This window comes from Carassius gibelio, chromosome B3 (genome assembly GCF_023724105.1).
Source record: "Carassius gibelio isolate Cgi1373 ecotype wild population from Czech Republic chromosome B3, carGib1.2-hapl.c, whole genome shotgun sequence".
In the NCBI taxonomy this organism is placed as follows: domain Eukaryota; kingdom Metazoa; phylum Chordata; class Actinopteri; order Cypriniformes; family Cyprinidae; genus Carassius; species Carassius gibelio.
This window is the reverse complement of record NC_068398.1, coordinates 8,148,987-8,174,602: the sequence shown is the minus strand read 5'-3', so window position 1 is coordinate 8,174,602 and position 25,616 is coordinate 8,148,987. Positions and strand designations below refer to the sequence as shown.

General features: G+C 36.6%; 1 protein-coding gene across 16 annotated transcripts in view; it reads left to right on the top strand.

Moving 5' to 3' along the window:
• nfixb (nuclear factor I/Xb) overlaps window positions 1–25,616 on the top strand; it is a 132,597-nt gene that overhangs the window by 87,428 nt on the left and 19,553 nt on the right. For 11 of the 16 annotated variants that reach the window (XM_052550230.1, XM_052550227.1, XM_052550238.1 and 8 more), the window contains 6 exons: window positions 16,112–16,174; window positions 18,471–18,545; window positions 19,023–19,134; window positions 19,539–19,574; window positions 20,270–20,397; window positions 21,103–21,177. In XM_052550230.1, coding sequence (XP_052406190.1) covers window positions 16,112–16,174; window positions 18,471–18,545; window positions 19,023–19,134; window positions 19,539–19,574; window positions 20,270–20,397; window positions 21,103–21,177 — 489 coding nt within the window. The remainder of the gene's footprint in view (window positions 1–16,111; window positions 16,175–18,470; window positions 18,546–19,022; window positions 19,135–19,538; window positions 19,575–20,269; window positions 20,398–21,102; window positions 21,178–25,616) is intronic. The other 5 variants (XM_052550239.1, XM_052550240.1, XM_052550226.1 and 2 more) reach the window with 2 other exon arrangements.

The following is a 25,616-nucleotide window of genomic DNA, read 5'->3' as shown; positions in this document are numbered from 1 at the left end:
TTGGGAGATTTAGAGCTTTACCTTACATAACCCAGTGGATTTAACTTTAGGGCTTTGGTTAGACTCCAGAACTCTAGCATTGCCTGTGCTTAGAAACAAACGCAAACATTAACAACGCTGAAACCTCTAAAGGCCGTCATAAACAAGTTCATGATACTGGACACATCATGGGTTATCATTTCTTCACTCTACACACAGAGAGCCTAGATTTTGACTTTTTGAAAATGTTTTTGAAAGTGTTTTTGAAAAAAGACTCTTATGCTCACCAGGGCTGCATTTATTAGATTTAAAAATACAGTAAAAATAGTAATATTTAAAAAAAAAAAGTTTTCTATTTGAATAGATATTAAAATGTAATTTATTTCTTCGATGCAAAGCTGAATTTTCAGCATCAATACTCCAGTCTTAAGTGTCACGTGATCCTTCAAAAATCATTGTTGATGTGCTAAATTGCTGCTCAAGAAACATTTATTAATATTTGTGATCCATAATATTTTCTAGAATTTTTTTTAACTATTTGTAATTATTTAATGAAACCATTAAATCAATAAATAAAAAACTTGCTGACCACAAATTTTTTTTTTCATGGATTAACTGTACACTGCAGCTTTTTTTGTCATTATTTAAGTCTTTGAGGTCTGTTTCATAACACTTTCTGAAGTTTCTGATCGTTCGCTGACTGTATCCCTTCTCTTCAAATATGTGAAGTGCATTATGGGTATGCAGCGATGGTTTGTATATCTGTGTTGTCCAGCAGGCAGCTCTTTTCTTCATTAAAGCTGATTTGAAGTGACTTTATTTGAGTGAGGTGTTCCTGCGGCTCTCTGGTCCACCTGACCAAAACCCACAGCCTGTAAATTTGATATAATAAAGCGTTCCAGCAAGCGGCGATATTGGCCAGAGACACAGGGCAACGAGCAAAAGAGAGCAATCTGACTGGTGCAGAGAGAGGGTGGGATACACAAGCGTATTTGAGAGTGTTTAGATGAGAAGCAGTCATCATGTCATTGATTCAGCTTGTACACTCAAGAACCATTTTTTAATTTCTTTGGTATCTCAAGTGCTCAAGCTCTGGAGGGTTTAAGATGTAAAGCTCTGCAGGATTAGGTTTGTAAGACGAGGATGAGGAGGAGGAGATGTGAGCGACATGGGCCGTTGACCCGGTCAGAGGGATGGCAAGGCGGTCAGTACAGAGCTTAGGGGGAGTGATAGAGACAGATAGAGGTCTTCAGGAGGTCTTGCTTACATCAGCTCATGGCTCACGCAACCTGGAGATGAGACTGAGTTCAGTTCAAGAGCAGGGCCACACGCCACAAGACATATAAGCAGATAATAAAGTATAAAATAGTATTTTTATAGTGCATTAATTCATTGCAGGCAGCATTTTCAATGATGCTACTAACAGTGACACAATATAAAACCGTTGACTTCAAGACATGGATTATAGTGTAAATATATCTAAAGGTATGTTATATAATTTGTGGTTTAGATGCCTTTGACTGGGTTTTGCTGAAGGATTGTGGGTAGTGTAGTACAGTTAAACAGCTTTTGCCTCACTTATGGCTTTTATCATCAGGGCTTTCTTGACTGGAGAAAAAAAAAGAAAATTAATAAGAATTTTACTCACATAACTTACATGCTGTTGTGTTTTATAGAAAGAAGGACATGGCCTTTCCAGTTCAAGACATATTTGTTTAGCTATCAGTTTTTTCTTTGCATTTTTTTCATTCATCTCCTGCTAATGGTGGTGTTCTCTGTCTGGTTTGATGTTTCAAGTTTTGGTTTTTATATTAATAGACTTCTGTTCATTCGCATGACCATAAGATTTAGTTGGGAGAAAGAAAAAAAAGAGGCCGAGAAAAAGCGAAGGCACTGGAGGAGAGCAGAGAGGGAGGAAAGTGAATCATAAACAAAGCGCATTTCCAACCTTTGCAATCTGATTCTTCCAGTCCTTTTTGTCAGTGGCAGCTTTATAGCAGTAGTTTTCAGTGTGTGCAGTACAGCTCCTCCCACTCGCTGCTATTAGCACATGTAAACTTTGCTCAGTTCCTCTGTTTCTGATTAAGCTTCATTAAAATAAGCCGCTCGCTCACTCTACAGTTTCATTTCTCTCTTTCTCTCTCAGCAGTTTGTTTTATCTGAGTGCATTTCAGCAGACTTTCCCATTTCCTGTGTCGTAGGCTGGCATTTTATCATAAATACACACATTTCACTCTCTAACACAGGTTTGAGAGCTCAGGGGCAGTTTTGCGTGTGAACTCATTAGCACTGTATGATTTTGGGGAGGGGGGGTGTAATTACGTTTGTTTTCTTTCCGATAGGCCCTCAAAGTTTGTCCGAAAATTGTGATTACATTTCAACAGAACTATTAAAATAATAATAATTATTAGCAATAATAATAATAATAATAAATATACACTGTAATATTTCACTGTAACGCAAACAATTAAGTATTTATTTTATTTTGTTTTATTTTTTTATTTTGTCATGTCAGTTTTTAAATTAAATGTTTATGTCAATGTGGTTCAATGTTTGAAAATGAAGAAAATATGAATAAAATACATTTTAGTCTTGTAATTGTGATTTTATTTTAAAAAGTCTATAAAATAGTAATAATATCAACAACAACAAAAACTGAGTGTTATACTAAAGTTTTTTACAGTACAGTTGTGAAATTACCAATGTAATTTGTCTTAATTTATACATTTCAAACATTGAACTAAGCCTAAACTAAGGGAAACTGTAGGGAGCCCTTCATTTCTCTCTTTAGTTGACAACATTATAAGTTTAGGAAGGTGGTTGGTGCATATATTACATTTCCAAAAGATTCGTACATGCCAAGAAAACAAAAAGTTTGTTACTGTTTTTATGTCAGTTATTTAGCATTGCTAACATTGATTTTATTCTCTTGATCATGTGAGCAATGCTAATTAGTCAATATTTTGTCTGATTTTGTCATGTTTGTATGTAGCAGTAAGTGCGTAGAACATTTAGCTCCATTCCAGAATTCTATTCCACAACATTGCAGTACAGAAAAAATTCCATCAGACAGAATTCCACAGATTTTCCCTCAAAATTAGAAGTGCAGAAAATGGGTAAGAATTCGTCAGATTCTAATGAACTGTGTAGCTCCCGAGGATTTCTGGCCTGTCAGACTTATTTAATTTCATTCATTCAGGTCTCTGCTCACACACATACACGTCTCTGCGGATTTTCATCTGGTTTTCTTTTTCTGTCTCGCTGTCGCATCCCTCCACCCACTTTTTCTTTTCCTCCATCACTTTCCCTCACACCTCCTCTGCTTTTCCTGTTTTAGTCTCACCCCCTTGTCCTCCCATCTCTCTCTCTCTCTATCTCACTCTCTCTCTCTATCTCTTTCCAAAGCTGTTTTTCATAAAGCGTTGGCTGGAATGGCAGATCCCAGAGGCGTAGTGTGAAACACTAGACTCCGATGGAGCAGGAGCCAAACAGATGCAGTCCCTCGTCTCAACATATACCTCAGTCTTTCTGTCTCTCTCTCTCTCTATCTGTCTGTCTCTCTCCACCCTGTCGACATGCTCCCAAAGTTCCTCAGTCTCTCTTGCAACTCTCCTGTTCTCCTGAGAAACACTTTGCGCTTTTGTTAATCTAGCTGGTAAGATTGCTAGAGGTGTGTTACTTCAGTGAGATACAGTACGCTTGTTTATTTGTGCACTTCACACTGAATTGTCTTCCTGGGGTGAGATTCTTAAAGGGACAGTACACCACAAAATTAAAATTCTGTTTGCACATTTTTGTCACACAAAATGATTTTATGATCCTGAATGCAGTGATTTATAAATTGAAGACCAAATAAGCCATTTAGCAGAATATATTGGCTTGTCTTTATCATACAATAAAAGCAGATGGTGACTATTGCTTGTGATGATTTTTTCTGTGAATACAGTAAGAACTTAAATTCAGTATTTGCTCATGCGAAGCTGTCAGGTAGCTTCAAAATATAGTAATAAATTGCATGGATGCCTATGAGGTAAAATACTTTTAAAATAATAATAATAATGCTAAAAACAAAATTGCGATATGGATTTTATGTGATTATGAAATATTAATGAAATGAAGAAATGCAATTATAAACCAGCTGTTGTCAATAATAAAAACAAACCTTAAATGGCTCTCTGTGTATTATGATTAAAATATAAAAACTTGCTGGTTTAACATTTGAAATGTCATAACTTAAGACCATAAATAGCCTTAGAAGAGCCATAATAGCACAGAAAGAGCCATAGGAATATTAGTACTGTAATTTTATATTTGTACTCTAAACTAAAATGATTTTTACTAGATTTATATTTTATATTTTTAAATACTAGTTTTTAATTTTACACCCAAATATTACAATAGTAATATTTCTTATATGATATTTTATACATTATATATAATATCTTACATGTATTTAAAATTTTTGTTATTTTTGTTATTAATAGTAAATGTTAATTTATTTTAGTAATAACAACTAGTAATAGTTGTTGATAACTCTATTATTATTATTATATCATTATTATTATTATTAATATTAATATTATTATTATCAAATGCTCATTTTATTCTACAATAATATTTCATTAGTGATAATTATTTGTAATATTTGTATTTAATTAAAAATTGTCATTTTCATTTTTAAATGCTATTTTTATTTTATTTTACATGTAAATATTACAAAAGCAAAAGTTTTTGTATATTACATTTATTTATTAATAAATAATACATATTCTTGTTAAATATTACCCAAATTGTTAAGCTCTGCAAATAAACACAGCAAACCTAGAGCTGCTTTTTATTTCACAATCAGATTTTTTTAATCTGAAATATCACAATTATTTTTTTTTTCCCTCAATCAAGCCGCCCTAGGGGTCACTCACTCAGAACATATTTGCTTTGAAAAACAGGAGTCATGGGCAGTGGGAAGGAGGAAAAAACACAAGGCCCCATTTTTGAACTTACTTTACCTTGAGCTCTTTGTTTTTAGAAGAATATAATTTGCGGGATGTTGCAAAACATGAGCGTGACAGTCAAACATGTCCATCTAGCAGCACATATTTACACAGAAAAACACTGGAAAAGTAGTGCAACGGAATAGAAAAACACATTCATGTTGCTCTCTAGTCTGTATCCACTTTCACTGTATAGATAAGAGCTTTTGTAGCGAGGTGTTTGGAGGATGACTGTGACAGATCTTCTGAGTCTGAGGTGTTCTTCAGTTTCCACCTTTCCTCCCGTCGGATTCTGTTTCCTCTCAGCGAGCACGATGCCATCGCTCCTCATTCCTGCGAGACAGACGGAGAGATTTAACCTGCTGTTTATGAGCGGGATGAGTTTGACGCATGACCTCCTGACACGGGATCTGATTTAATATTCTCTTATCGTGGAGGTGCCGTCCTGATGAACGAGCCGAGAACATTAACGTCTTATCTGCTCCAACAGGCCCAAAGACAGATGAGATACAGGCTTAACTCTGCACCCATACAGACCGGCTTAGATTACATTAGTTCACTTTTATAAGTGGATTGATACATGGTGGAAATCTATTAGCTCGAGGATCGATGGTGAGCCGTTAAAAGCCGAATCACACACAGAAATGACCTTAAAGCCACTTGAGGGTGCAGTTTACATTAGAATCACATGCTTAAGAAAGTAAATGGGGTTCACTTTAGGTATAGTTGACTTTTAGGTATAGTTTCTCCTCACAGACTCTTCAAGTTCGTGAGAGATTGAGGAAAACATCTCGTTCTCACGTTCCTCCATGTGACATGAAGAGGTCTGTCTGCTCGGGTCGTGGGTTTTTCTCAGCTAATCTTTCTGTGCTGTGATATTGGGAACGTAACTGAAGGAAGTGAGTGTGTGTGTGTGTGTGTGTGTGTGTGCGAGCCTGGCTGACACTCAAGGCTTTTAAAGAAAATAGAAAGTGGAGACGTGTTTATTTGTTCGCCCTATCAGATCATGAGATCATGCTCGGACACATACGAACTGCTACATTTTTTTCACCCAATCTGTTGCTTCTCCATTTTTAGTGCAGTCGTCGAAAGAACTTGTCACACTGTATCGCCATCTGCAGGTGGGATGTCTCACCGCCCCGAGACTCGAAGGCTGCTGGTGACATCTGAAATAACTTCATTTGATGTTTTTCATCATGCTTAGTTTTAGCTTTTTGTAAAATTTATGTTATATAATTTCAACTTCTGAAAGATGCTTTTATTTCATTGTTTTCCATCTTAATTTTAGCTTTAGGCTTTTAAATTACCAAGCTTCATCAGTGTTGCAGATTAACAAATTAAAATGTATTCTAGTATTATAAATACTATTATAGGATATTTATGTATTGGCTTTTTTTATATTTTCTGTTTACATTTTTTTTTTGTCATTTATATGTCCTTTTCTCATTTTTATTAGTTTTTTTAATCTTTAATTTTAGTAGCATTTGGCATTTTTCCCGTTTATCATTATTTTTTATTTCAGTTTTAATTTTAGTCATTTTGGTACTTACATATATTTATGATGAAAAAACTTCCTCATTAATGTTGCAACCAATTAAAAATATACCTTTATTATTATTTATATACTATAGTAATAGTATTTATTATGAATTTGCTTTTTTATATTTAAATGAGATACATTTTAGTCAATTTATGTTCTTTTTTTTTTTTTTTTTTGTTGCATTTATTGCAGTTTAATTTTACAACTTTAACTTTATTTGTACTTAATATTTCACATCACTTTTTTAACTATATATTATTTAAATTCATTTCTAAATTCTTTCAATTTTGATTTTACTTTCCTTAAGCAGCAACACTGCTTTAAAGTGCATATTATTAATTCAATTCTTTATATTTTATAAATTCTAGTTTATTAGTTAGAAATAGTGTAAGTTTATCCAGTTATCACCCCAGTTGTAATTTACAGACAAATGTTATTCTCAATGCAAAACATTCTCAGAAACGTGTTTTAAGAGATACTGGGCTCATACTTTTAATATAGTAAACAACTTAGCTTATGCAGCTAACTGTAATTGTCCAATAGGATAGCTTGACTTGCTTAACTAAAGTATTATCTAGTTCATTCGTCAGCTCTATCCCATGCTCCTCTCTCCATGTCTTTCTACTGTTCAGACCCTCATTAGCTCAAATAAGCAGATGCGTTCTTTAACAGCCGTGTGTTGATGTGCTTGTGTGTAGTTTTACAGCGCTCATAAAACACCTCCACTCAGTTTGGAGTGATTATCTGCATTTACCAGCCCAAATAAATCCACTCCGCTTCTCCAGCAAGGGTTTTCAGCTGCCGCAGTGATTTCGCTCTGAATTTCATGGCTTTATTTGTGTAGTTCACTGGGTTTCAGTCGTGATGTAGTTCTAGGCTGGTTTGTGTTATTGAAACGCTGCGCTGGAATTCATTGGAGAGAAATGTTGTGTGAATGGTTATAGTGTGTGTGTGTTATGTAATGATGTGATGAAGAGGGAAGACCACACAAGAAAACCAGATGGACTTCCTGAAACAAAAAGAGAGTCGAGTCTCGGCGTGAAGCCTGGTCCACTTTACATCCGGTTCTGGAGAAGAAGTGTCCGTTTCCACACGAAGAGAGCGTCTGATTGACATGTGAAGCTACCAGCTACAGTGTCTGTTACTTAATATGTGCATCCAGTGTGTTTGCAGAGTAATTTACTGCGTGTTTATCTAGTTTCTAAAGCACTTCAGACTCAGTTAGCTTTCTAAAGGACACTTCTTAAATTTACAGTTAAAACAAGTCTTGTTTTATATATTTTAATAAGTAGAGGTTTATTCATTTTTACATAAATATGTTTACGCTAAATGAGGAAAATTATTTCAACAATATTTTGACAATTTATTTGATTAAATTAGACTGTTTGCTTGCATTTAATATGCTTTCTATGTATATAAAATCTCTTTTGTAAACTCGCGTTTTCGTATTCACATGACGGGGTTTCCATTAACCAATGCAACTAAAACGTAACCTTTTGCCTGTCGCGATAAGTCGTGGCAATGGATTTTGACCGATTTTTTAGCTCTAATTATTTAAAGGAGGTGTATGCGTGTATCTTTACAGAAGGAGCACAGAGAGCTGCTTCAGAAACATTTGTGTCGTGGCTGGAATGAACTCAAGCACTAACTTGAATGGCCACAATCAGCTTCAGTGGCATATTTTCAATTCACAATTTCAGTTTGCGCAATTTGAATGGAAACGCACCTAGTGTGGTGCGGACAGCTAAATGAGACGTTTAATTTTATAGCTCTCACTGTTAGCTTCACTCTGCTTTCAATATTTCGATCTCTTCTGTGAGCCATAATAAAAGTATTGAAGACATGGAGATGTAAAGTCAGGGTGTGAGTGCTGTGACAGTGTGTGTTATCGTGGTATTATGGTCGTCGCCCCAACCTCTCTCTCTCTCTCTCAGTGTCTGTGATCTCAGCCAGCACATACATCTCTCTTTCACTCTTCCTTCTACACTCCCTCTGCTTCACTTTCTTGGCAAGATGGGATGTTCCCACAGCTCAGACATATCTCTCTCCCTGTCTGTCTCTCTCTCGGTTTCAGTCTCTCTATTTGGCAGATCCCGCCTCACTTACACACACAAACACTCGTATCATCCTCAAATCTTTTATACTCTGATATACAAGCTGACTTGTTAGCATACTGCACATACTTCTGCCTGTAAACAATCATCTCAGAACCCCAATATTTCACGTTGCGCCTGATTTGTAGTTCCTGAAATCTTTTTTTTTCTGTGATTATGAATCTCTCACATGAAAACAGTCATCCAGACAAAAGCCTACTTAGAAAGTTAACATTCACTATTGGTGTGCTTTTGTGGAAGTTAGATTTTTAGTGGTTATATACTAAAGCTGAAATTAAGATGATGGGGGGGCATTTCCTTAATCTTGAATAAAATAACACAACCTAAGAAAAAACAATGTAAACTCCTCAAGGTTAAAAACTAAAGATATTTAGTTCTTTTTGAATCATTCAGGAACAGGATTGTAGTTGCTACTCAGGTGACCAGCTCAGAAGACTTGATACTGAATAAAAGACATGTGGGTGGCTTTTGATGGCATCTGTCTGCATTTACTTTTATTGTCTGTAAAAGTGCAGCTTGAACACTGTACTAAACGTCTCCTTTCAACGTCCACAGGAGAGTGAAAGTTATACAGGGTTGGAAAGACACAAAAGCGAGTTATCAATGGCCAGATTTTCATCTCTTAACATGAAGCATTGGTGAGCATAAAAGACTTCTTCCAAAAACATAAAATCTTACAACCCCAAACTTCTTAACAGCAGTATATACTGGGACTTCAAAAGAAAGCAAACATTATAGAAAGTCGTTTAGATTCTCTTTGAGGTGTAGCACGTCATCAGATTTTCTTCCAGCTCCCCTCCCAAGCCATTTCACCGTGACCACATATGTTTTACTCTAAACACAGTTTATTTCAGGCCAACGTTTACCTTCCTGAGGTCAGCAAACCCTCTTTTCCTGTGTCCTCCGCTCCCTGGTGGCCATCGAGAGTCACTGCACCCCTCCACGCTCAGATGTGATCAGAATCTCCACTGTGATAATATTTTCCCCCAGACAACACTAAAAACTGAACTTTTGCCAGCGTTTGCATCAGTGTAAATACAGATGGAAGTTTTAGACACTTAATTGGGGCGACAGCGCTGAAATCACAGCACACAAACACCCACGGACAGATGTGTGTGTGTGTGTGTGTGTTATCGCTCTCCTTTCGGCTCAGTTCTGCATGGATAGTAAATGGATTAGATTACGATAAGGTGTGTGTGTGTGTGTCTTTGAAGTGTGTACATAGTAAATGTATAGATTAGACGTTGGCCGTTATCCTCTGAGAGCGGCAGACTGTGTCTATCCGTGCCAGCTGCTTGGTTACATCTCTCTAATCAGACCAGAAGAGGACAGAACATGAAAGAGATGGGCGGCACGCCAACTTTCTCTCTGTCTGTTTTTTTTTTCGCTTTTTCTTTAAAAAAAATTTCCCTTCCAGTTTTTCATTTCTCAGCCATACCGTGTGTCCACGTTTCTTTAGCGTTAAAGCTGCTGTTGCGAGCGTCTCTGTTCCCCCGCTCTGCTTCTCGCCGTCTTTCTGTGCTGTGCCGGGTGTGTAGTTGGCACACAGCGGGCACAGACGGGCACACAGATGGGCAACGGACGATGCAGGGCAGATCCCTACACACCTGCTCCTCTTTGGCATGACCCAGGCCAGACAAACACTCACACACACACACACATGCGTAAACAGAAACGTAGAGAATCTACATTTGTGTGCCGTAAACACAACACGCAAGGGCCTTAAAGGGACAGTTCACCCGAAAATAAAAACTGTCATCATTTACACAAAAATCACTTGCTGCCTTATATTTTTTTTAGTTGAATCAAATAAGATAAAACTATAAGTCCTTCAGCTTAAATTATATTAAATTTAGTTGAATATCATATCACTTAATTTAAGTTGAAACTAGTCATTTTGATTAACATAACATGACTTCATAGTGTGTTTTTATTAACTTAAATAATTACAAATCATTTTCATAAATTAAAATAAATCTGACTTTGAAATGAAATATACATATTAGATGAAAACTTAAAATGTACTTTGGAACTAACTGAAATCAAATATGTTTAAGGTAAAGTACAAAAATTTTAACTGAATTAAAAAATTAAGGCAAATAGAAATATTAACAAATACTAATAAAATTGACAAAAACACATGACTTAAATTAAGACAAAAACTGAAAAAAAAAAATTAAAATAATTTACAAAACTAATAAATTATGTAATAGTATATAAACAGTACTAAAATAACACTGCTTTTAATTTGTATATTTGCAACATTGTTAGTGAAGTTTGCATCAGCTAAATTTAAGATTAAATTAAATCACAGGAAATAAAATTTTCATAAGTTTAATTAATATAGCAAAGTAAACACAAAACAAACAAATAAATAAAAAACAAGTAACAAAAATAACAAAATTTCAAAGTAATTTATAAACAGGATTTTATTGGCTGCTTTTTTTCTCAGGTAACTATCAAGGTCCAAAAATGACATTAAAGCACCATATAAAAATAGTCCATACATCTCATATATTATGTTATAGGTCAAAATTAATTAATTTTTTTATGGCTTAGAGGAGCATAAAAGTAATGTGGGTGGCTTTTAATTGACATACACTGTGTGTAAAAGTGCAGCTTGAACACTGTACTAAACGTCTCCTTTGAGGTCCACGGAAGAAAAGAAGTCATACAGGTTTGTAATGAGTTTGTAGTGAGTAAACAATGACCAAGTTTTTATTTTTGGGTAATTAAAATCATCCTCTAGCATGGATATGCATGTTGTAATCATGTACATGATGTTTAATATGCAATGTGTGCGGCTAGTGATTGCATCAACAGCATGCATGCGCTCACCCAAACGCATACAAATGCACGTACACGCTCACAGACATATTTGCCAGAGGAAACACAAATCCATGGCCAGTTTCCCACCATAATACCCATGAGGCTGTGCACACGCATTAACACGCACGCACACGCGCTTACATTCAGACTCCAAACACACCTGCCTCATTACATGTTCACATTTCATATCCGCCCCCCGTGAGCGTCCACATACATATTAATCTACAAATGCGTGGCCGGGGGGGTCCGGAGCAGGTATAGACCCCCTTTAAAAGTGCAAGCTGCCTGATTTGAGTCGCTGCAGGGGCTGCTGGGAAACGCAGGGCTGAGGGGGCGCGGGGCACAGGATGGAGTGTGCTTTCATAAGATAGGAAATGAATAAATAAGTGCTGGTGGAGGGGGGCAAATACTCAAATAAAGTCCAATAAAAGAGCTCAGAGAACATCTGTGTGGGATCGCCGTGGGGATTAGGAGGGTTTGGAACATTTTAAGCGCATTACGGATTAAAAAAAAAGGTCAGAATGTTTAGCAACATACCGATAAACCTCTTAAGCAAAACCCAATTGGAAAAGCTGTGCTGCCTCTTCATTCTGCACCGCTGTGTGTGTGTGTGTGTGTGTGTGTGTACCTAAGGTGTGGAGGCGTGCATTGGGTTTTTGAATCTTTTTTTTTCTCAGGCACATTTTCATGCGGTATACATTTTCCATGTATTTGTCATCATAAGCCATGACGTTTGAATCCAGGGGATCTAACATGCCTCTCCAACTAAAACACACACACACACAGAGAAGTAATGTTTTCTCTTTAGGGCAAGGATACATTTGGGTCGATTTCATTTGAAGTTAATATAATTCAAAATTGACCCTTTTTAGTTTCTTCTTTAACTTTCCACACGCACAATCTTTCAAAAGTTTGGGATTGGTAAAGAAGTTCAAAAAGACATCAGGAAAGAATCACCAAGGATGCATTTATTTTATAAAAAATATAGTAAAAAGAGTAATATTGTGAAATATTATTACAATTTAAAATAACTGTTTTCTGTTTTCATTTGTTTTAAAATCTAATTTATTCCTGTGATCACATTTTTTTTCATTTTCAGTGTCACATGATCCTTCAGAAATCATTCTAATAAGAAAAGTTTCTAATTATCAATGTGTTTCTTAATGTTCATGAACACCTTTAGATTTTGTTTTCGGGATTCTTTGATGAATAAAAAAGTTAAAAAAAAAGCAGTTAAAAAAAGATATAAGAAATCTTTTGTAACATTATAAACAGCTTTACTGATAATTTTGATCATTTTAATGTATCCTTGCTGGATAAAAGTTTAAATTTCTTTAATATTCATATATATATATATTTAAATCATACGTTTGAATGTTAATGTATCAGTTATTTGTTATTCCTGAATTAAAAAAAAGAAAAGAAAAAAGTGCATAATTTAATTTGACATTGCTTTTTGGTTGATATAATGTTGTTTTAGTTATGTTGTAGATTGTTATAAAGTTTTTGGCAGGGGTTAAATTGAACGCATTATAATTATATTTGCTAACAAAGTAATACCCAGTAAACTGATATGATTAGTTGTGAAGCGTTAATTGTGACACCAGGAAGATCCTGTTCAGGATTTGGAGTTTGTTCAGTTCACTAACACAAAGTATGAGCAATAAAGTGAAGGATACCTAAGTAAAAAACCTTACAGAGATCCTACAGGTCAAGTCTATTAAGTTTCACAATACAAAGCAAATCATGATTATAATAGCAAATTTGTATTTGCTCTCACAGACGCAGTCCCTTATGAATATTTGCATGCTAAACAAGTCATTAGATGGCTCCTTTTAAGAAATGGGCGTGTGAATGATCAACACTTGCTGTTTAGGGATGGTTTAAATACCCTGTCAAAATGGTTTTTCATTTGAAACTTACTCAAGAAGTGTTCTACCATTGTAAAGACACTTTTGTCTTGTTAAAAACACTGCCACTGTGTGTGTGTGTGTGTGTGTGTGTGTGTGTGTGCGCATGTGTGTCACCTAGTATCTTTGGCATGGTGTGTTCAGGGGTCCTTTGACTGTGTGTGCTGGGAAGATAAGGATTAGCATGAACATTGTTGGATGCAGTAGCTGCGTGTGTGTATGTGTGTGTGTGGTTGCATGCTGATAACAGTGTTGATTGGACTCCATAGGCTGGAGTCTGTGCTCTAATAATGGACAGTCTCTCCTTTGTGTGTTTGAGTTTTGATGATCTGGCCCCCTGCTCATCTGCGCTTTGTCTGTGCCCAATAGTGCGGCCTCTCTCATTCACTCGTGTCCAGTTCTGCATAGTGAGCTTCACTAATGTGCCATGTAATTGGATTGGAGGTCATCCGAGATGTCTCCTTAAGCTGTGCTTCATACTTCCACACCACTAGAGGGCGCTAATCAATAGTGATTGTAGCTATTTTGAATTCACAGAATCCATCAGTAGTGCGGGTATTAAAATGAACTTAACGGAATAATGATTCTGATTAGAATTGTACTTATAGTCTAGAATGCCATAAAATTTTACCAATAGTGGCCTGCATGTGGCTGCCAGATTGCAATTCGAAGAGTTTTCTTGTCACAGAATTCGTAAATAACTTTTTAATTAGTTTTCTTGTCACAGAATTCGTAAATAACTTTTTAATTACAATAAAAAAAAAAAATCAACTAATATAAAAATGAAAATGGATACATTTATTGGAAAAAAAAATAAAATAAAGTTTTTCTTTACAAATATACAAATAAAAAAATATTAATGTATTTATATTATGTATTATCTATACATTTATTTATTTATTTATTTATTTTTTATAATACAGATTATTAGGAGTTAATCAGATTTTTCGGTGGACTGAGGTGAAAGACCAGGACCGAAGCCCCTTTAAATCATTGAACAATGTGTTGCCATCATGGTACCACTGTAGTAGTTTTTGTAAGGAATACAATATATAACACTTAGAAATAGATTGCATTGAGAGTTGATTATAGTGTTTTGCATCCAGTTGAGTCGATTAAAGCACATTTACTTACATATCAGCTCACAGTATCAGTACGTGTGCATCTGCGAACAAAACGCGGCGGCAGTCGATTCCCCCCTCAATTAGCGTTTAGCACAAGTAGCTGAAAATAACCTTCATTTGCGAGGCTTTTAGCATATAGCGCGTTGGTGGAGTGGTTTTCTCTCTCTGAGAGGAGTGCGTCTGTGTGTGGGTGCTTTTGTAAGCTAGCTGGAATGCTCTGGTACCGCCAATGCTAAGATGGCTGCCAAGCACTAAGATGGCTGCCAGGATTCCATACAACAACAGCAGCAAGCGAACGAGGGGGTGCAAGAGAGAGAAAAGAAGCAAAGAGGCGGCTGTCGTGTTCATTTTTTCCTTCAAAACGTATAGTATTGGTTTTTTCAAACCACATTCTGTTGCTGCACATAATTAGCGGTGCATGCTAAGGCCAAAAAGCACTACTGCTAAATTTCGAGGCAAATCTACAGACAAGAATATCATAGGAGGGTGAGCTCTTTTGACTTGGGCTAGCAAGCGACTATCCAGGACCCTCCTAGCAACTAGCAAGCATGCTAAAAACACTAAGTGTAATTGGCTAAAGAGGTGAAACATTCATCAATACTCACTGCAGACTGAACGTGAAAGGCCAAAGTAACCAAGTGACATCCTTCTTAAGGTCTATAGTTAGTCAGAACCTCAGTGCATATAGAAAAAAAGGGGCAGTGAGTGTCGGCCAATTCAAACAGCCGCAGGGGTCTGGTCTCGGTCCAAGATCACTATAATTTCTAAGATAAAAAGCCTACGGAGACATTGTCCAAACAACTCGATGGCTGCACACCAGCCTTTGTCTACATCTTATGAGCTATACAGCAGAGTTGGGTTTCACCAGAATGCTCTCGGATGTATATTTCGCAGATTTATAGATTTTAGATTAGCAGTGCAACTTCAAGCCTAAAATGGACAGCAGTGCGGGTAGTTTGTTTCGCCTGTGTTTTTCATTGGACCCAGCTGACCAAGTCCAGTTGTGTTTCTTAACACACCTGGGGTCTGCATTGCCGGACTAAAGATCTTGTTTCATGGTCGAAAGACTGTTTTGTGGTTTTATGTCTAGATATTGATATTGTTATATTCAAATGATATCATCTCTGTTTATCGACCTAGGCAGAATTTTCTTCTGAAATCCGTTTAATCTGAGTTACTCTAGCTACACATTTGTTCACTAACCAACTCAAAGTATGAACAAGTATAAAAACTGTTACGTAAATGCAGCCCTGTTGAGCAGAAGAGACTTTTAAAAACATTTTAAAAATCCTTCCATTGCCAGACTTTTGAACAATACTGTATAACTAGTCAAATACCAACTAACTACAAGGCAGAACATCAGATTTCACGTATAAAGGTCCAGATTCTGTCTGAATATCATGTAAATGATCCAGAACCGGAGCACATTTTGTATGTCTCATTTCCAGCTGTGTCGTCTCAGCGCTACATTGAATATGTGCTGGCAGAGAATATATAGAATGTTCTACATCTGCTAATTGATTCAGGCACCTCTGGACTGAACCCAGCCGTCCCATGCTTAATCTTCTCTCTTTCCCCCCCCCCCCCTCCTCTCTTTCTCTCTCTCTTTCTGTCCGCTTTGCAGAATCTGGACAATCGGATAACTCCAACCAACAAGGAGAAGCAGACATCAAACCTCCGCCCAATGGTGGGTCAAGCATAACAAAAAATCACACACACACACACGCACGTTTGTTTTTGTGGAAAGTGGGGGCATCCCATAGGCGTAATGGTTTTTATACTGTACAAACTGTATATTCTATGGCCCTACACCAACCCTACGCTTAACCCTAACCCTCACAGGAAACTTTGTGCATTTTTACTTTCTCAAAAAAACTCATTCTGTATGATTTAGAAGTGTTTTGAAAAATGGTTACATGGGTTATGTCCTTACAAGTCACCTTCTCCTTGTAATACCTGTGTCATACCCATGTCATTATACAGAGTTGTGTCCTGATATGTCACAAAAACATGCACACACACACACACACACATTCTCTCTCTCTCTCTCTCTCTCTCTCTCTCTCTCTCTCTCTCTCTCTACACACACTCAAAGGTTCCAAAAGAATTTTACAACCTTATGCCATTCAACCCAGAAATTCAAGTCTTTGTTTACTCAATACATTTGACTCTAATATAAAGGTGTCTGGAGGGACCAAAAAGGAGTTGACACACACTATAAACATTCTACTACTTTTTTGTCAGACAAACTCTGTTTGGGAAGTATTTCTATGTAACCTTTTCAGACTGCTAAACAAACTGAAACTCGAGTATCACTAGCTTAATGAACTTGAATCCATAAGTAAAAAATATTATTGTTTTGAGTTTGTAGAGCTAAAACTACAAATCACGTTTGTTTAAAGTACATAAAGTCCTCAAGCTTTTGAGTTTTGAGTGTGAAGAACATTTTAACCATATAGAATATTTTTCCACTCTTAAGAATCAAATGGAAAGGTTCTTTATGGGACTATAGTACCATTTTAAGAGTGTTCCAATCTGAAACACAAAAATGGTCGGAAGAAAGTTTTCACCACTTTAAAAGAAGTGTCAACCTTCTGCTAAACTACTTTTGATAGATAGGTCATGCAGGTTTGGAACAACATTAGTCTATGGTTCCATGAAGAACTTTTCAAAATCCATGAAACCATTTTGTCCTTCAGATTTTTTACACTAAGAAAAATTTTATTTTAAGAACTTTTAAATGAAAGCTTCTTTAGGGTATAAAAAATGATCCTTTTGAATCCAATTTTTAAGAATTTTCTATTATGGCATTAAGAACCATTGCACACAAGGTTCTTTTATAGTGGCTTCTCCACACCGAAATGGTTATTTAAGAAATGTTCACTGAAAGGTTTGTACAATAACTATTAATGGTTCTTCTGCACTGCAAAGTCATTATTCATATTTTCTGGTACCCAAAAATGGTTCTTCTACAAGGTTTTTTCTTTGCTAATGCTCAAAATTCTGCAAAAACTATTGAGAAGCCTTGATTGTTCACGAAGCAGTCCACCTAAACTCAATAGAATCACATCTGAAGTTGTCATTAAAGGCCGCGAGCGAGCAAACTTTGGTTAGCAATGGTGGAAACGGCGTGATGAAATCCCACCACAATCAACGTGCCAGCCACCATTTTCCACTCCGCCTGCCAGTCAGCAGATGGATCCGTGGGTGAGCCGCGCTCTCCTTGGACCTCCATACGCACAAATACAGTGCCGATTGATACCGTAATCTGCTTTATTTACGTTAATAAGGTCACATGCGCGCCCGACTCTCACACAAACATGGAGTGTGAGTGAAAGCGATTTCCATCCAAGCTTATTATAGTGAAGTGTTGCTAGGCCGGCTGTGACGGAGAATGGTGGAATGCTCATAAATCACTCCATGATTGGCTGATGGGAACCACATGGCTGCAGCGCGGGCGACACTGAGCTCATGCGCGGGCCTCGCTGTGGTTAACCTGCACACACACACACACACGCTGACCTCAGCCAGCACTACAGATGGGTGTGGAAGCATGGCTCATTCACCCGTTTTGCCCACACACACAAAAGTACATATGAAAGCCCATATGCACAGAGAAAGCAAATACGTTTGTATATTTGTATGCAGTGTCGCACACACACATACTTAAGTGTGACATAAAGCATTTTTAGTGTCCTCGTTAAGCTTCAGCTGAGATTGGAGCGCTGGGTTGGAGTTAACCATAAGTACAGGGTAGCCTGTTATTCCTACGAGACGGAGAACATATGCCAACCGATGACTGTAATTATATGCTCCCGGCCTTTTTATGACAATTGAGCTCAGTTTATTTTGTGTGTGCGTGTGTTTGACAGGTGCAGATGAGTAAATATGGGGATTTTCGTTATTTTTTTTTTCAGTATAATTTGTCGGTGTAGTGTTTTGATTTCTGGCCTCTCTCTCTCTCTCTCTCTCTCTCTCTCCAGGGCACTTGAGTTTCCAGGACTGCTTCGTGACGTCAGGCGTATGGAACGTGGCGGAGCTGGTGCGTGTGTCCCAGAGTAAGTCCCACGAGCAGCGTCTTTCTGATCAGCAGCTGCAAATATCAACATTTTATTAAAACGAAAGAGGCTTTCCTTATTATTATAAATCCTTAAAATCACCTTAACAGTTACATACAAATAAAAAGCCCCCCTCCCAAAAAAAGCCTACAAATAAGACAATATATTAATATTGCTGAATTTTCACCATCGTTACTCCAGTCTTCAGTGTCACATGATTCTTCATAAATCATTTTAATATGCTGATTTGCTGCTCACGAAACATTAATCGTTATTATCAATGTTGAAAACAGTTTTGCAGCTTCATATTGTTGTGGAAACCATGATCAAGTCTGACTTTAATAAGCTTGCGTGATCTTCTGTGATTTCTATTCTTCTTAATCTGACATGAAGAAAAGTTGTATTATGTTGTGATGAGAACAAAGAGGAATGATGGCATTGATTCATCAGACTTCTCTCTGTCTGTGTGTAATTCAGCACCAGTTGCCACAGCAAGCGGACCCAACTTCTCTCTGGCCGACCTCGACAGTCCAGGATATTACAACATCAACCTGGGTCGCCGCTCCATAACGTCCACACCATCGACCAGGTACACACACACACACACACACTCAGAGGTCACTTTCCTTTCATTCTAAACCAGGATTTGTTTATATTTTTGAAATTGAGTGGGCTCCCTTCTAAAATATAAATCTAAAGTAAAATTATATTGGCATATATCATTATATAAGCCTTAAGCTTTGATACATTTCTGACTATATACTAATAAACTTTTGCACGTCTACTTTACAAATCGATCTCACTCTAGTTTAATGAATGTTGGTAGCACTCACACGTTCTTGCTTTCCTCCTTGTCTGTATATATTTCTGTCTATCTGTTATCCTACTGTTTTCACCTTTATCTGTTTGATTGCTGTCATTTTTGTCTCTTTATCTTTCTCTTCTCCTGTCCCTTCTCTCTTGTCTTGTCTCGTCATGTTTCAAACGCTGCAGGACTGAGATGGAGTTGTATGCCAGTCTCCCGCGGAGGTACTCCACACTTCCTGTCGTCTGATTCACTTCAGGCTCTGCTGTCTTTGCTCATCTAACGTCTCATTCTGCTAAGATAACCTGTGCTCTTCAAACAGTGATGCTTTTAGTGGATGGTTTCAAGCTTACAGATTTCTGTTGTAATGGTTTTATGGTGTAAGAAGTTGTATTTAAAGCAATTCTTCACTTAAAAATGAAAATCTTCTAACCCTCAGGTCATCCAAGATGTAGATGAGTTTGTTTCTTCATCCGAACAGATTTGGAGAAATGTAGCAGTGCATCACTTGCTCTCTAATGGATCCTCTGCAAGACATTAACTGATGGACTGGAGTGGTGTGGTGTGTTTTTATCAGCTGTTTGGACTCTCATTCTGACGGCACCCATTCACTGCAGAAGATCGATTGCTGAGCAAGTGATCGAATGCTACATTTCTCCAAATCTGTTCCAGTGAAGAAACAAACTCATCTACATCTTGGCTTGGGTGTGAGTAAATATTCAGCAAATGTTCAACTATTTCTTTAAAACATTCCCATTTTTGGGAATCCCCATTCTCATGTATTAATCTAAATTATGTTGCATCATTACTATTCAGGAATTTTCAGAGGTTTCACAATACAACAACATGCAAATCTTCCAGATGTCCAATCCCCACAAAAAAAAACACCCCCCCTCATCTTCTCTCTCTTCTCTTTCAGCTCCAACAAGCGTAAATCGATTGATGACAGTGAGATGGAGAGCCCGGTGGATGAAGTCTTCTATTCGGGCCGTTCCCCTGCCCCTGGAGTGTCCCAGGCCAGCGGCTGGCCCAATGATGTTGATGCAGGTATGGCTCTTTACCCAGCAGCCCTCTGGCTCTTCACATGCTCTGCTTGACTACCACTTATCTAGACCTCTGCTGATGAAAAAACATATTTGTTTATATTGAAGTGCACCAATCAAAGTCTACATAGAGTACTCAGAGTAGACGCCATACTTGTGCTGACAAAGAGACTTTGAGGAATAGATGTTTAGTGTAAAACATGCTGCCAGATTATTTTTTTTGGTCAAACTAAATTTGTATACTCTGACTTACATCTAAATCTATAATCAGATTCAACTGGGACTCATGTTTGAGTCATTTATGCACTGAATAAGTGGACACAAGGGCTGTGTGAAGGGCCAGACTTTTCCTCCCTTTTATCCATCAACCCATCAATCTCTCCAGTTATGATGCGCTCATTTTTATATTGCATAGTATTTATGTGAATTGTGACGCAGCCAATGCTCATTTGATATTCTGCCCCACCCTCATAGTTTAGCTGCTGATTGGACGCTTTGTGGGACTTGTGTGTTTTTCACCTCGAATGTTTTGGTGCACTTGATTCTAGGAGATCCTCATGCATATGATGTTTTTTAAGTGTATAATGATGATGTATTGATAACGATTCAACAGTGGTCCCAAATCTCCCCCATCTCTCCAGTTGATCTCAGTCTCTCCCCCTCTCTGTCATTGTTAACTCTATTCTTTTCCCCTGTTTGGGTTTTTCAGTGCAGCACCATTTGGCCAGTATGCAGGAGAGGAAGATAAAACACGAAAGCGATGGCGTGCAGTTTCCTTACCATGGTTAGACCACATTACCCTCATATTATAATGCACACAAGTGTAATGAAATGTGTCTTTTATCTCTGTCTGTCTTTCAACCTCTCTGCCGCATCACACACCTCAGCTCTTCTCTCTGATTTGCTGTTTTTCCCGGTGCTCGGAGGTGGCGGGTTTTCTGTGGCCTGTGAATGTGCTTTCATTTGGTTTTGTGCATCAGAAGTCTCTCCGTACATCCATCGTTTGTGTTAGATTGTGACATAGGATCCCTGTGGACTGAAGCAGAAGTCCAAATCCTGATTTCCACAGACTTCCCAGACATGAACACTTACAAACGCGGGCTATTGTGTTGCGTACAGCAGCAGGCCTTTCCAGATATTTACTTAGCGTTTTTGTTTGTTTCTTCTCCATGCAGGATTTATTGTAATTAGTGTGTGTCTGCACAAAGGGGTTTACATGCTATAAGCAATATCTCAGCTGTTTATTCAGCACGCCTACGACATCTCAATCCTGCATACATCTGCTGTAACGTCTGAAATATATTCTACACAAGTGTGCGAATGCAAACACAAGCTCGGTTTCATGCCCCATTGCGATCCACAAATTGTTTGAATGCAATTCATGACATGACACCACAAATACTTCTCTTTTAGCTCAACTGTCACACCACAGCAACGGTTTAAGAGAATTTTGCTGTGCAAGTTAAAGTTAGTTTAACTGTTGACATGATCACTTTTGTTACTTTCCCAATAGAATTTCCTACACTTTTTGTACAAAATTTGTCAGTGCACAGTATTCCTAAGAAATAAAGATGTAATAAAATAATGTATTAAATGTACTGTCAAACGATTATACACAGTACACGCACATATATTATGTAAACAAAAACTTTTATTTTGGATGCGATTTAATCAAGATTTATCATTTGGCAGCATTAATTTGATTATAATATGTACTGTATATATTGTATGCATTCATTTTATAATATTATTTTACAATTGTTTTTATTACTACTGTATATTATTGCTATTACTATACCATTTATATATTTATTTTTGTAAATAATAATAATGATAAGGATTATTTATTATAATTATACAATATTTATATTTTATATACATTTTATATTTTATAGTTATAATATATTCTAAGATAATATGTACATATTACATAAAATATATAATATTAAAAATATCAAATGTAAAAATGTATCATATAAAATAATATAATGTGACAGTAATATTATTAATTATAAGGATAAAAATTTAGTAAGGCTGTATTAAAAATGTGTTTCATTATTTTACGCATTTATTGTATGTGAAAATGTTGTTAGTTGTAATATTAATATACTCATTTATTATATTCTATATTATTGTTAATATTATGTCCTTTTATATTACTATATTTATTACGTGTTTGCGTGTTTTATATAATATGTATATTTTATACATTTATTATTTTTTAGATTTATGCATTTATTTAAATGTATTGTTTTTATAAAAGTGTTATTATTATTTTTATTATTTTGTCATACAAAGACAAAGACAATGTTTCACTGTCCAATCAATTACCACTGGATAAAAAAGGGCCGAGCTTACATTTGTTTGTCGCTGAATATCCTGTTTCGCTCTGAAATCCATCAGACGGGGCGTTTCATATTGACTGTAATAGCACAGACATTTGAAGGTAACTCTATCAGCCCCTCAAGTATGCCAAAATAGATAACGCAAGAATAGCGACAGTAATGCAAGAATGCATGCTGTGTACGTACAACGGCAACTTGTGTATTTGCACAGGGTACGTTTCTGGCCCGAGGGTCCACCTACATCTAATCACATTCACTGCCGCCCCCGTCATGATCAACACACAGTCACAGATCTTAATCTAGGGTAACATGGGTAAATCCCACCAAAAAAATGCCAGCATGCTCAGGTGCTCCTAGTGTCATGGGAATACATAACACACATACATATTTACACCCACCCACCCCATCCCTGAACACTTGAAACACACACACAGTCTGTGGAGCACCAGAGCTCTGCTCCAGATGGCTCGTCCATGTGTCGACAGCGTTGGGAGCTACTGGGTTACAGAAGACATCTGTTACGCCGATGAAGGCGAGCGCATGTGAGTGTGTGAGAGTGTGAACCGTGCTATGCTCCAAAGGTGATTCACTACCTGAATGAGGCTCTGGCAACGCTGCAAGGTGACGGTGTCATTTATCATTAAATCTGGTGTCGCCCGGCGTATTCATTCATACGCCCCCATCTCTTTCTCTCGCCCTGGACTGACACGGATATCATCCCCCTATTTATCATTCTCCTGCACTCTCTTTCACCTTGTTAGACTGTGACACTTTGTCTGTAAACATCTGTTTGTGAACGTTTTGTTGATGATGAGGTTCAGACAGCAGAGGCATGGGAAACCGTGAAATATATGAAAAAATGTGAGGGTTAGAAGAGTTAGGCAGAGACTTTGAATTAGTGTATTGAATGGTTTAAGATATTTAACTGGCAAGTAATTTGTCTTTCTCAGTGTGTAAAATTATTATTTTTTTAATTCATTGATTTAAAAAAGGTATGAAAGTTTACATTGTGAATATGACTTTTCAAAAATATTTAATTGGCATCTAATTGGTCTTTTTGCTTGTAAAATGACTGAAATTAATAATAATAATAAATCCATTGTAATTGTAACTTTTTTAAATAGATATTCAGTTGGCAAGAAATCTGTCTTTTTTAATTTAAAATGAATGAAAATAATAATTTAAAAAATGTATAATGAAAGTTTCTAATTGAATTATCAAGCGTTGCATTAGTTCTGATTCTCAGCTGATCCACGTCTACCTATAGGGCTGTGACATCTACCATAGCACCCATATATAAGACCCTTCAATATTATCAGCAGCTTTTGCATTGCTCAATATCTAATTACCCCTCTCCATCCCCAGCTCCTCCTCTCGTCAATCAGGATTCGGCTTTATGATTCCCCACTGAATCAGACTCATTTCTAAAATGTTGACACTAAATTATTGAACATAAATGATATCCACAATACTTTTATGTTGGTTCTGTTCTGTTTACATTAAGGGGGCAATTGCTGCCCTCTCTGCTCTCATCTATGCTAGGCTGCATATATATATATATATATATATATATATATATATATATATATATATATATATATATATATATATATATATATATATTCATTTGGCAAGCAGATAGTCTTTTTGTGTGTAAAATGACAAATTATTTCTAAAAACTGATCGATTAAGAGACTAATGAAAGCATCTATCATAAATATAACTTTTTTCATAACATTAATTGCTAAGGAAATGTTCTTCTTAAGTGTAAAGTGACTACTTTACTACTAATTTCAAAGTAATCATACAAATGTCTGTTTTTAAAAATACCTTTTTTCTAGAAAACATTTAAGTGGCAAGTAATTGGACTTTTCAGTCAAAATCAATCAATTGAAAAAGCCACAATTTCCATAGTAAATCTACAACTTTTTAAAATGCTTGAAACTATTTAATTGGCATCAATCAACTGAAAAAAAAGAAGAAAACATTAGACAAAGACCTTGGGAACCCGTGTGTATTATTACTGTAAGTTCATGGCAGAAGTGATTTGTTCTTGGATTTGTGACGTTCTGCGTGTGTCTGTGGAGGCACTTTCTGATGGCTGGATGGTAAATGTGTGTCTGCTCAAGAGAGTGTGGGTAGTGTAAGGAGGTGTTATATATGGCGTTTTTTGACAGGTCAAGGTTTGACTGGCAGCCAGCTTGTTAGCGTGGGGAGACTGGAAGGTCACGGGAGCGTTTGATTGGCTGCCAGTCTGCGCTGGCACGAGACACAGAGAAATAATACATAACCCATGATTTTACCACACACACACACACACAAATACACACGCTAATGTGCAAGATCATGGAAACTGTCAGCTGCAACTCTAAAGGTGTGTTTTAGCTGTGATATTCAGCACCTTACAGAGATGCATATTTTTATATAGCCACAACCTCACTTACCTTATAATGTTAAGAATACTAAATGATTATATTATAATATTTACAGTATTATTAATATTAATTCTACACATTTTTGTATGCGTGTCTCTCTGTCTGTGTGTGTGTGTGTGTGTGTGTGTATTTGCGGCAACAAACAAAAAGATACTAGGCTTTAACTCTCATTTTAATATTTATAATTATATATTAAGGTTTTTAATATATAATTAAAATTAATATTAAACCTTTTTGTTTGTTGCTGTACACAATCATGTTGTCTTCTTTACAGGAAACTTTTGTTTAGCTCTCCCAAATTAACACAGATACTTTAGTTATGATTTATTGTGCGGTTTGTTTGTTAAAAATATCTATATTCTCGGTGATCTTGTGTAAATAACACACTTTGTTGGATTGCACAACACTCCTTTTTTTTTTTTTATCAGAGAGTGTTGCTTTTT